The following is a 12,513-nucleotide window of genomic DNA, read 5'->3' on the forward strand; positions in this document are numbered from 1 at the left end:
TGAATATATTTTTAAACAAGTTACCTAAATGATTCTGGAATGAAGGCAGATTTAGTAGCTAGTTATGGGGGCTTTATCCTCCACATCACATTCTTCCTCAGCAGAAGGTTTTTTTTTTTTTTTTAAAGGAAAGATATCAACACCAGTGGAGCAATAAGAAACCAGGGATGGCAGAGGTCAGATGTCTTTGTGGACATCTCTCAGGTGTCTTGTTCTTAAAAAAAGCATGCTGTTTGCTGAATTCTTTATATTCTGTACTCTGTCAGAGAGTGCTGAGTGAAGAGATGTGCTCTCCTGAACTAATCCTGACCAGCAGAGACGTGGTTGTGACTGTAGAAATGAACAAGCCATTACGAGCGAGTGATCCATTTCCTCCGAATCTGTGATGACATGTCAGTCATGGGCATGAGGCTTTAGGGAGAGAGATTCTGAAAGGAGATATGAGCACATGGACCAAAAAAATTTTTTAATTAAAAAATTAATGAAAGAACAAAGAAATTCAATAGAAAAAGGAAAGGAAATTCAAGAAAAAAGACATACTCTAAAAAAAAAAAATTAAACTCTGTCCGTAAAGTCAGGAATAATTTGGGGGTTGGGGTAGGTAAGAAAAGGGAAACCCTCTGAAGAACTCAGTCTAAGAAAAAAACCCATGGATGTACATGGTAGCTTTCTGACCATCCCATAAGCGCACATACAAATTAGCTAAACTTTGGGATATGGCGCAGTTAGAAAGAAATGTCTATTTTTTTAAGCTATGATTGGGGCAAAAGAAGACGAAAATGTGAGTTGGACCACTGCTTCGAGAAGACAGTGTAACATGATGAAGGTGAAGTAGAAGACACCTCTTTTGATTTTGAAACTGGGAGAAGAAACAGGAAATCCAATTTAGAGGATAAGTCTGTCAGTGTCTTTAAAATAATTTTCCCATGCTTAAGTGCATTACACCGCACAGTCCTGAGAGGTATGGTCAGTACAGAACAAATTGTGTAATCTTGCTCACTTCATAGGCAATTCAAACCACACTTCAGGGGAACTCCCTGGTGGTCCAGTGGCTAGGACTCCACACTTTCACTCTTGACAGCCCAGGCTCAACACCTAGTTGAGGAACTAGGATCACACAAGCCGCAGGTCATAGCCAAAAAAGAGAACAAAAGGCTTTAGCACACCAGCAGAATCCATGTATGTCCCTGCTGAAAGGTTTTGTCTCTTTCCACAGATATGAACTATGAGCATCTTGGGCCAGAGGGCTAGACCTTGCTGCCCCTGGTCAGAGCTGGTCATACTGAACAGAGGGGCACTTATCCATTGACAGCTAGATCCTTGCCTTGTTGTCAGATTCAAAGAGATGAGCACCTGGTGACAGGACGTAACCTGTCACCAAGAGAAATCTAGTTGTTTGTAAGCACCTGAGGCCCACGGTCTTGAAATGTTATGGCTGGGGTGCCCTTATTTAAGTTAAATCTGTGAAATTGCAGAAACTCAGAGGAAGCTTCTGAGATGAAAAAGGAGGCCAGAGTCTATGTTCACAGCAAGAAACAAGAAAGTCAGAAGAAAGAAGAAGGGAAGTCACTCCTGAGCCTTCTTAGTCTCTGCCCTCTCCCAGCTTTTCAGTTGGTCCCGTGTGTTATGAGGCGGCTTTTTAAACTTTCCTAGGGAACAGCCAATGCACAAATACTAGTCTTTTCCCCATGGGTCAGTTTGAGTGTGTATCTACAACCAAGAGTATAAGACAGAAGAGGGAACATAGGCAGATGCCAGAGGTCTGAAGGGGAAATGTCTTAACTTCCAAAATGTGGGAAAGATTTATTCTGGAATCTCACAGATGAGTAAGATGGATGGTAATTTTAGGGAAAAATTCTACATTGGACCCTGAATATAAGTTGTCAGTATGAAGCAAAGATATAATAAATGATCACTGTTTCCCTATGCAAAGGTCATGCTAAATAGCTTACATTTCTCTTGGTGACAGGGTCACTGAAGTGCTCAACTTGGGAGTTCCATGGAAACTCCCTTGTGTCACCTCTGAGAGTGATAATTCTGAAAGAGAACACACACGGAGTATGTGTGGTGTCATGGCTTGGGGCATTGGCATGGAGCCACAGTGCCCGGTGGAAAGCCTGGCTCTGGTAATATAATCTGTGTGACTGTGGACAACCTGCCTTTGTCTCAGTTTCCTCACCTGTCAAATGAGATAATGATATTTCCTACATTACACGGTTGCTTCAAGAATTATCTAATAAGTAATGCATTTGACAAATACAAGCTATTATTATTACCAACTTTGTTTGAATGGTGCTTTCCTAAAAGTGTTCAATAACAGAAGCATTTTAACCCAAGAAACCTATCATTTTAGAATACTTGAAACAGGTAGCATCTTTCTGATATTTACCAAATGTTTATATTTATCTGATATTTATATTTTCTGATATTTATTTTTTAAGAAGTCATAGGCTAATGAGTCTACATGCAAATAAATAATACTCTAAAGACCAGAGGATTTAGAGGAATCATCATGAGATGGAACTCTGAGGCAAAATAGTCCAGTATAACTTACTAGAAATAATATCCTATGTTTAGCTATGAAGTCACTGCCTTTCATGTAAAAATGACCTGGAGACCACAAGCGTTTAATATCATCCAACACCATGACGTGGCTAACAACAAACCTATTAGAGCACACAAACCAGATAATATGGTCCAACGCCAAGTTAGTAGGAGAACTGAATCCAATCCTGGACCACATTTGAAGAGACACTGACATACCAGCAAGCACAAAGCGGAGGGGATCCCATGGGAGCTGACCTTTCTGGACCCTTGGGAGCATCCCTCCTTGCTTATTACTGTTACCTTCTGTCCCAGTCTCTTCCTTCAGCTTCTATAACACAAAAACCTCTTGGTTTTCCTCCATCCTTGGCTCCCCACCCACAGGCTCCCAGAACCAACACGGGCTCTGGATTTCCTGTACATTTCTGTGCTGATTTTTCCCAAATCCATTACTTTTGTTTGTATTTTCAATACTGATTTAAAAACTTCTTCCAGATACAGCCCCAGTCTCAAAATAAAAATGAAAAAGCGAAATCAAGTAATAAAATACAAAAAGAATCCTAAGGTTGACTTCCTAAAACTGCAGGGGCAACACAGCCTTACTCCTTTAAGCAAATGACCCTTCCTCCCACTAAGTATTTTATTTCCAAATCTGAATTCTTTCATTTCACCCAGAGGACAAAGGCCTAGAGGATTCGTTTCCCAGTGGGATCTTTACCAACCCACACGTCTCAGCAAGGCTGGGCACAGTGTCCCACCAGCCCCTAATCAAGTCCTTGCATAGTTTCAGTTCTGTTAATTGAAAATAACTCAATTCTGGCTGCAGTCACAGCTACTCACTTTGAACTTGACTAAATCACTTGAAAAAAAACCCTTGAACTAGAAGTTATAAAATAATGGAAGCTAGGTTTCATGTTTGTGGCTATTCTCTCCATTAATGGTCATTTGTGCTTTTAGAATTTCCATCATAAACCAGCCATTGTAGCGATTGCTTTGGTCTTGCCCCTTGGCTTACAGAAATGGAAAACATCTCCTCCCTCTGGCAACAGTGTCATTCTTTGGAAGGCTTAGCTGAACTTCTGGTTCTCATTCTGTATTTTTGTGGCTTTCACCATCAATGTTGCACAAGATACACGGCCCATCTGTAACATCATCTGTGGAGCGGCTCTGCTGTTGTCGGAACAAGTTTTCTAACACCTCCAAAAATTATCCGATGGGCCTTTTTGTTACCATTTCACCCTCAAGTAAGTCCAAAGAGGTGGAGTCTGGTCCCTGGAAAGGTTTCATCTCATTTGCTCCCACTCTTTCTGCCAAAGCCGTCCTTAAAACCCAGTTCAAAAGCTTCCTGTTGGCCCCGCTCTCTGCATTGTGCTTTTTATCAAATAAGGCGCCCAGCAGATTGGTAAACATGCAGTACTCTGCACACCCATGAATTCTATTTTGGTATGTGCTCAAAGTGGTAGAATTGTAGTGAATGTGTAGAGATTACACAAAAATGCCAGTCTGGAATTCAGTTCTTTCTTATAGCTTATCTTTCAGCTGATGCTAAAATATGGCTGTGACGTTCAATTTAACCTGAACTTACTGAACTCCCATAAGACCTCAATTCTATAACCAGGGCCTGGGTTACAAAGTTAGCCGGAGACAGTTCTCACCTTCATAAAGCTTACAGTCCAGTAGGGCGTGTGGGCACAATCACACACGGTAAGAATATGATATGACAAACTGCTTATGTCTGTGGTATGAACAAGCGGCTTTGAAAGAAACCTTTGTATTTTTTCCTAAAGAATGAACAAAATCTCACCATGTGAAGAAAAGAAGATGATCACTCCAGGTAAATGGAATGAGACAAATATGCCATTGTCAAGCTTGTAAAGACCACCTAAGCAGTAGATCAAGAAAGTAAAGTGAAGTGAAAGTCACTTAGTCATGTCTGACTCTTTGCAACCCAATGGACTGTAGCCTGCCAGGCTCCTTTGTCCATGGAATTCTCTAAGCAAGAATACTGGAGAGTGTAGCTGTTCCCTTCTCCAGGAGTTCTTCCCAACCAGGGATTGAACCCAGGTCTCCCATATTGCAGGTGGATTCTTTACCATCTGAGCCACCAGGGAAGCCTAAGAATACTGGAGTGGATAGCCTATCCCTTCTCCAGCAAATCTTGCTGACCCAGGAATCAAACTAGGATCTCCCGCATTGCAGGTAGATTCTTTACCAGCTGAGCTACCAGGGAAGCCCACAGATTAAGGAAAGGGGATTTTTAAAATCTCTGTCAAGTTTGTGCTTTTTTAATGTTTGTTTCATGTTGTCTCATGTTTTCTTTGACTACTAGTAAATATAACTTTCTGGTGGATAAACACTATGGTTACTATTTCTCTAATACTGAGTTTTTCTAAATATAAAGCAAGATTTTTTTAACCCCCCAAAATATCCTTCAAAGGCAAGGAATCCATATATTAATATTCAGCACGTCACTAAGTCTCTCAAAGTTTTCTCTTCTTTGCTTTGAAAAACAAAAGTGCTATTTGGAAAAGATATGATAATCTCAAATGACCTCCATCAATTCTAGCTTTTTTTTTTTTTTTTTTAAGAATTGCTTTAAAAGAGGGTTAAAACACTTTTACAAAGATAAAGGCTTTTTCTGTGATTCCCACCACCACCATCCCCCCCAACCCCGGGACTATGTCCTGAAAGTTACACACACTGGATGGTGAAAGTCTTTGCAAGCAAGACTTCCTAAAATCACTGTCCATCTTAAAGAGAATGATACTCAATTATTAAGTTGTGGATAGAAGGGATACAGGAAATGTCCTAATGTTATCAGAGTGGGGACTGGCCTCTTAGAAAAGATCTCTAATGAAAACATTATATATGGATTAGAAGTATTATATGCTAGCATGGAGATGGAGATAAAGATGTGTTAAGTGACTCAAAAGTGATTTTATTAATGATGAGAACTAGATGTCAAAATATATGTAAACAGTCTGAGTAAAATTGTTTTATGAAAGTGGAAACTAACATTCTAAATTAATACAATGGCTTATAAAATATATAATTTTATATATGATTATATAATTACATTAATAACCTAACTTTTCAATCTATACCTCCACAAAGTTGCATATTCAAATCAACAAAAAAGCTTTGGTAAATAAAATATCTTATCCTAAAAGTAGCATATGACCTTCTATTTGGAGGTACTTAATTTTCCAGCAACTTTCATTGCATAGCATTGTATACAGAAAGTTCAATAAATGCTACTTGTGGTCATTATTATAACAAATAGAAACTTCCAATTTACAAACAGAAAAATTAATTGAAATGAACTCAGGTGTAAAAATAAAACACAAGAATCAAAATCATGATTCCCAGTATCAGCTTAATTAGGTATTAAAGTCATGATATTTAAATACTTTCTGATCTCTCTTTATAAATAAGAACAAACAAAAAATAACCAACAAAAACCAGAAGTTTTTCTTCCGCTTCTGCATTTTTTAGGTAAGATGAGGTTACTCAGTCCAGAAGTTACATTGAAACCTTAAAACACAGGTAGTTTTAAGGTTTCATATAATTTAAGGTTTGCATATAATTTAATGGATTAAGTACCCTTATTATTAAGGTGATGCAACGAAAGAGACTTGAAACACATCTGTCCAAATACCATGTATAGTCAGCGTATTACAGACATATAGGACAGGGTGAATGGTTTGGTTCTGCAAAGCATGATAACTTACCTTGGCTTGCTAACTTGAACAGAAAATGCAGTGATTATTTAGCTTCAGAACACATACCTCTAAATAGTCAGTGGAGCAGTTTGTGTAATATTCCAATTCAAATGCTAAAAACGTATAATTCACAGTGTTTCCAGTTGTTGCTTGGATGGTCCAGTTGCAACGCTGGTTGACCGAATAGGGATTTGGATAATGTATACTCTCTAAGGTGCCATAGGTTTGATTCACAATCACCACGTTATCACATGCTGGGAAAAAAAACAATGACTGTTAACCACTATCATACGTATCATAATTGCCCCAAGATGTGTATGATTTTTCTATAGGAAAATATCTATGTTAAAAAGAAACATATATATGTGTGTATACACAAATACACACACACGCATACACATAAATAGACGCATACATACACAGGTAGTTGGTGCAGCATTTTTATATGGAAATGGTCTCCATTTAGAACAAATGTGAAATAATATTTAAATGAATTCATAAACTTTAAAGTGTCATGAAAATTGCCTGTGTTAAAACTGGCATCATGTTGCTGTGAATTGGTGCAGAGAATAGCGTAGCCTGACTCACACATCAGTCTAATTTGTTTGTTTAGAAAAGTGTATTAAACATTCTATGCTTCTATTTTTCTAACTTTAGCATTTGGAAGAGACAGAAATCTTGACCTTTAAATTCAACAGTTTAGAAACACAAAGTCCTATGTGAGTGCTAAAAATGATTAACAACATGGCTTTGTTCAACATTCAAAAGTCAGCATGAAATTCATAATAAAGACTCTGTTATTCCTCTAGTTAGTCATCAGGAAGATTCAACTGAATAGAAGCAATGTAAAAGATTTGAAGAAGAAACGAAAACGTTAAATTTTGAAAAAAGTCTTCAATCCGATGGTGGCATTTTCTTTAGCTGAGTTTTCAACACAACCGCACTAGGCACTTCTACGTATGGCTAGTCTTGGGAGCCACTGCCAAAATCTACCAAACTTAATGACTTGAATGAGGCCTAGGCATGCCTTTTCTCCAGTCTTTTGCATATTGTATGATGTGTAATAAAAGAGAATGGGAAAATAAATGTATTGAAAAATTGTCGCTGAAAAATGTGGTTTGTAGTTGCATTTCTCCTACATTGCTTCTTGACAGGTGACTGGGACACCATTTGTAAGTCATTGAGGTCTACAGTTTCCCTTAATAAAATTTAAGTACCTTTTGAGATAGAAGACAAAAGCAATAGTGTTGGATAACTTTGTATAATAGAATAGTGTCCCATTATTGACAGTCCCAATTAGAAGACTATCATGTTTAATTCAAATGAAAACCCATTAGCTGCTAACCAGTTACACCAATCTTTAAATTGTGACTATCTAAGCAAATTCTTCTTCCAGCTTTCTGAGCTTACCACATGTGTTAGTTACATGACATTATACTCAATGTGTAAGCATTTCTCCATCAAACAGAGTTAAACTTTTTCATAAGGAACTAAGATTTATTTCAGTTGCTCAAACTAATGGGTTACACTTCTTTCAATTTGCTTCATTCAAGAGACTGAATACCCACTGCAGTCACTGAGCAACCAGTACACACACTTACTCTGCTGGTATTTAACCAGGAAGCCGCCTCCTTGCTGGCCTTCATCTGTCCTCAGTTTTAAAGACATGCTGTCTCCACTGGAACGGATGACAGATGGCTTCTCATTCCCGCAAAGCCGAGTTAACAGATGAGAGCTGGTACTTGACCCATCATAGACCTTTAAGAAAACGTTTTATTGTTTGTTTGTTTGTTTGTCACACCACAAGGCATGCGAGATCTTAGTTCCCTGACCAGGGATCAAACTTGCGCCCCCTGCAATGGACGTGCAGAGTCTTAATCACTAGACCGCCAGGGAAGTTCCAAGAAAATATTTTAAATGTCAGATGATTATGGCTGTAAACATTATCTAAATGACTCTGCAATTCTTGATAAGTGGGGAAGAAATACAAAATGATATAACAATAGAAGAGCCCTGAATCAAATATCTTATAAAATTGTATTTAAATGTCTATAAACCTGAGCTATGTACTCAAGCTGTGGCTGTATATAAGGGTAAGGGAAAGAACCTAGCCTGAAATGTAAAGATTGAAAATAAAGGATTGTTACATGTTTTTGAGACCATAGCTATTACCAGTAGTCTTCCTTGCTTTTTTATTTCATAGTTTATCATTTATGACACTTTAACACATTTTTTATTTAGGTGGTTATTTAATGGAGATGGTGACTTACTGGTACTGTAAAAAGCTCTGTTTTATTGACTTCAGTTATCTTTAATTCAACCTCTGACACAGTCCTCTAGATTGTTAGTTTTCAATACATATATACAAATCATGTAGATAATAACTATGATAAATCTCATAACCCCTTTCAGGAGATTTTTAACCGTATCTTAACAGTCTATATTCAATATATTTTAAAGACTTAGTATACCAAGCCATTCATTAATATATGCTGTACTTAGAAAGGTATTTTCATCAAATTTTCTTTTAATTTTTTATTTTGTTTAAATTTTTAATGTGGATATTGTTTAAATGATCCCTTTTCCTGAATCTCAGAAATAAAAAATGAGGCATCAACGTGCACTGGGCAAGATGGGAGCAGTGAAAGCTACAAGTGAAACTTCATACATACAGCCAGATAGTCTTGACTACAATTTGGATGATACTCCAAATGGAAGTCTTCAAACTCCAGCAGGAACGGACTGCCACGGCTGGCCTTCAGCCACCAGGAGCACTCAGAGCTGTGATAGTAGGGCATCGGGTAGTTGGGGGACGTGAATGTGCCAGTGGACGTGGTGAGATTGCCCCCACAACCTGCGGGAGAAAGACTGGGGATAACACACAGTCTTTTCTTGCTGTAAAACAGAATTCTCTTGTCTATTTCAAACTGGTGCTACTGTCACTCCCCTTAAAAACCAACAAAACAACCCTGCACCACCAAAGACTAGCTGGCTTAAAATGTCAATTCACATCAGTGTACTTTCCTTTTCCCAACCAAGATGACCAGCTTGATGAACTATACCAGGGAATATGACATTTTCCCTTACTATGTCCTTCAAAAATAAAAACAAAAACAAAACAGCTAGAGTTAATTCAGAAATATTCACAATGTTGAAGTTTATTACAAATAGTACTGACAAAATACAGCTAGAAAAAAATAATATGTAACAGCACAGCAATCCAAGAATGAAAAATCCAATCTGATTGGACTCTCCAATAAAGGGCAAGTCTTGGCCATTTACCTGTTAAGGACCCATCCCAGTAAGCCGAGAATCCAGGCCCAGAGCCGAAGAAGTCACTCTTAAATTTTAACCATAACTTGTTACTGTGGGAGATGATTCTTGGAGGTAAATTTGAACCACAGTATTGCCCCAGGAGTGGTGAATTTTCATAGCCTCCATTCCTGTGACAAAATATAGGTGTGATCATTTATTAGGTTATTAGGTTATAATATAAACATTTAACATTAATTAACTTTGAGATCAAAAACAGATCCATTTGTGAGTCAACCTCTCTCAAAAATATTCTGAAAACAATTGCAAGCTTTCAGTTTTTCGCTTTATTAAATAGCATGTGAATAACAATGAATAAAATCACCATCATTTATTGTTGACCTGACATTTTATACACCCAATTACAAATAGAGAAAAAGTACTCAATCTTCTCTCTTTCAAATAAAGCATCTGCCAAATGTATCACAGAACAAAAGATAAAGAAACAAAAATTATTAACAATATAAACAAATGTGGCTTAATTTTACAGAGAAACTTGAATGTTTTTCTAATTTGAAAGTTTTCAAAATGTAATATATTTGACATAGTTATGCATAGTTTTAAAAATACTTCCTTCCCTAAGAACTTTTGGGGTCTTAAATCTAGTTTACTATCTATAGTTTATATTCTGTATTTTCCAAGCCTAAAAAAAGATTCATTCAACCAATGACTGCTGATAATTAAGAAAATCATCTTATTTTAGCATTATATGGTGGTGGTGCTCAATCGCTAAGTCATGTTCGACTCTTGGCAGACCCATGAACTGCAGCATGCCGGGCTTCCCTGTCCTTCACTATGTCTGCTCAAACTCATGTGCATCGAGTTGGGGATGCCATTCAACCATCTCATCCTCTCTCACCCCCTTTTCCTCCTGCCGTCAATCTTTCCCAGCATCAGGGAATTGTGATTTACTGTTTAAGTAGCTTACTTTACATCAGAGAACTAAATTTATTATAAAATAGTATAAGATTCTAGCCTTTTGAAATGCCAAATAAAAACTTTAACACAGAAGGGCAACAAATTATTAGTCTAATTTAACTCACTGCAACGATCTGGAAATCCCATGGACACAGAAGCCTGGTGGGCTATAGTCCATGGAGTCGCAAAAGAGTCAAACATGACATAGCGACTAAAACAACAATAACAATCTGGGGAGATATTAATATATACCTTAACTCACCTTTACTGCAAATATAACTTTAAAAAACCCATCCTTTCAAAGCAATGAAGAATTAACGAAAAAGCCTTGCACTGAAATTCACAAGCCTTTCTGTTTTCCTACTGCTAAGTCAGGTTCCAAACGACAAACTTTGTATCTTGTAAGAAAGAGCACAAAAAGGAGCTTCACAGAACATTTTCTATATTTTTTCTTATCCTTTCCAAGAAAAATTAAAAGTGAAAATAAATAAGAAAAAAAAAAGATTATGATGAAATAAAGGTGCTTACCTGATTTCCACATAATCTGCTACACATGTACTACCAATGGCATCCTCCAAGGAGAAGTTTGTGAAGTGTAACGCAATCTGTTGGCTGCTTTCCACTGTGATCCTATAAATGCATTCCAAGTTGTTGGGGTAAAAACCGGGGAAGTTTGGAGAAGTGAAAGTCCCAGATTCTTCTGTATAGTCGTTCAAGCATGCTGTAAAAAGAAACAGATCCCAAGAGGAAAAATAATTTACAAGATAATACATTTATAAGACATTTAGTTATATATACGTCATTAATTTATGCTAATATATTTGATTTTCAATATGCCATTCTGGGATGTTCAAAGAATGACCTCCTTTCAAAACAAAGTTTTCGAAATCTCAAAGGCAAAAACAATTACTAATAGTAAACCTAAGCTATATGGTGGAAGTAGTTACATGTAACCACAACTTTTTGGTTCTTGAAAGTACTTTAATTTTTTCTAATCCATGCAAATTATCATAAACATTAAAAACTAGGCTTACCTACAGAAATCACAGGGGAAGGCTTAGTAATAATTCAGTTCTTTCAAACTTTCTTTCAAAATGGTTTTTGTCAAAGCACGCATTTATGAGAAATGACAAAACCAGTACTCAGCCACATGGGGATGAATAGGAGACGAGACCCGGGGATAGGAATGACCTTGAATCAATGCCCAGTTCAGATACCAGCAAGCTGTACAACCTTAGGCAACTTGCTCCACTGTTCTGAGCCTCATCTCAAAAATGGAGATGTAACTATTTTTGAGTATACACCCAAGGGTCATAGATAATACAATTAAAGGACTTGAACATGGCATTGTTCATGCTTTATTGACTATGGCAAAGCTTTTGACTGTGTGGATCACAAAAACTGTGGAAAATTCTTAAAGAGATAGGAATACCAGACCACCTGACATGCCTTCTCAGAAATCTGTATGCAGGTCAAGAAGTAACAGCTAGAACTGGACATGGAACAACAGACTGGTTCCAAATAGGAAAAGGAGTACGTCAAGGCTGTATATTGTCACCCTGCTTATTTAACTTAAATGCAGAGTACATCATGATAAATGCTGGACTGGATGAAGCACAGCTTGAATCAAGGTTGCCAGGAGAAATATCAATAACTTCAGATATGCAGATGACACACACTTATGGCAGAAAGTGAAGAAGAACTACAGAGCCTCTTGATGAAAGTGAAAGAGGAGAGTGAAAAAGTTGGCTTAAAGCTCAACATTCAGAAAACAAAGATCATGGCATCTGGTCCCATCACTTCATGGCAAATAGATGGGGAAACAGTGGAAACAGTGGGAGAATTTATTTTGGGGGGCTCCAAAATCATTGCAGATGGTGATTGCAGCTGTGAAATTTAAAGATACTTGCTCCTTGGAAGAAAAGTTATGACCAACCTAGATAGCATATTAAAAAGCAGAGACATTACTTTGCCAACAAAGGTTCATCTAGTCAAAGCTATGGTTTTTCCAGTAGTC

The 12,513-nt window shown here is 37.4% G+C and overlaps 1 protein-coding gene across 1 annotated transcript in view; it reads right to left on the reverse strand.

Moving 5' to 3' along the window:
• CUBN (cubilin (intrinsic factor-cobalamin receptor)) overlaps positions 1 to 12,513 on the reverse strand; it is a 260,495-nt gene that overhangs the window by 179,753 nt on the left and 68,229 nt on the right. Inside the window, exons 23-27 of the mRNA XM_010859974.1 lie at positions 11,025 to 11,217; positions 9,549 to 9,709; positions 8,939 to 9,120; positions 7,868 to 8,024; positions 6,333 to 6,520 (exon numbers count right to left, since the gene is read on the reverse strand). Coding sequence (XP_010858276.1) covers positions 6,333 to 6,520; positions 7,868 to 8,024; positions 8,939 to 9,120; positions 9,549 to 9,709; positions 11,025 to 11,217 — 881 coding nt within the window. The remainder of the gene's footprint in view (positions 1 to 6,332; positions 6,521 to 7,867; positions 8,025 to 8,938; positions 9,121 to 9,548; positions 9,710 to 11,024; positions 11,218 to 12,513) is intronic.

The sequence above is a fragment of the Bison bison genome, unplaced genomic scaffold (assembly GCF_000754665.1).
Source record: "Bison bison bison isolate TAMUID 2011002044 unplaced genomic scaffold, Bison_UMD1.0 scf7180017864461, whole genome shotgun sequence".
Taxonomy (NCBI): domain Eukaryota; kingdom Metazoa; phylum Chordata; class Mammalia; order Artiodactyla; family Bovidae; genus Bison; species Bison bison.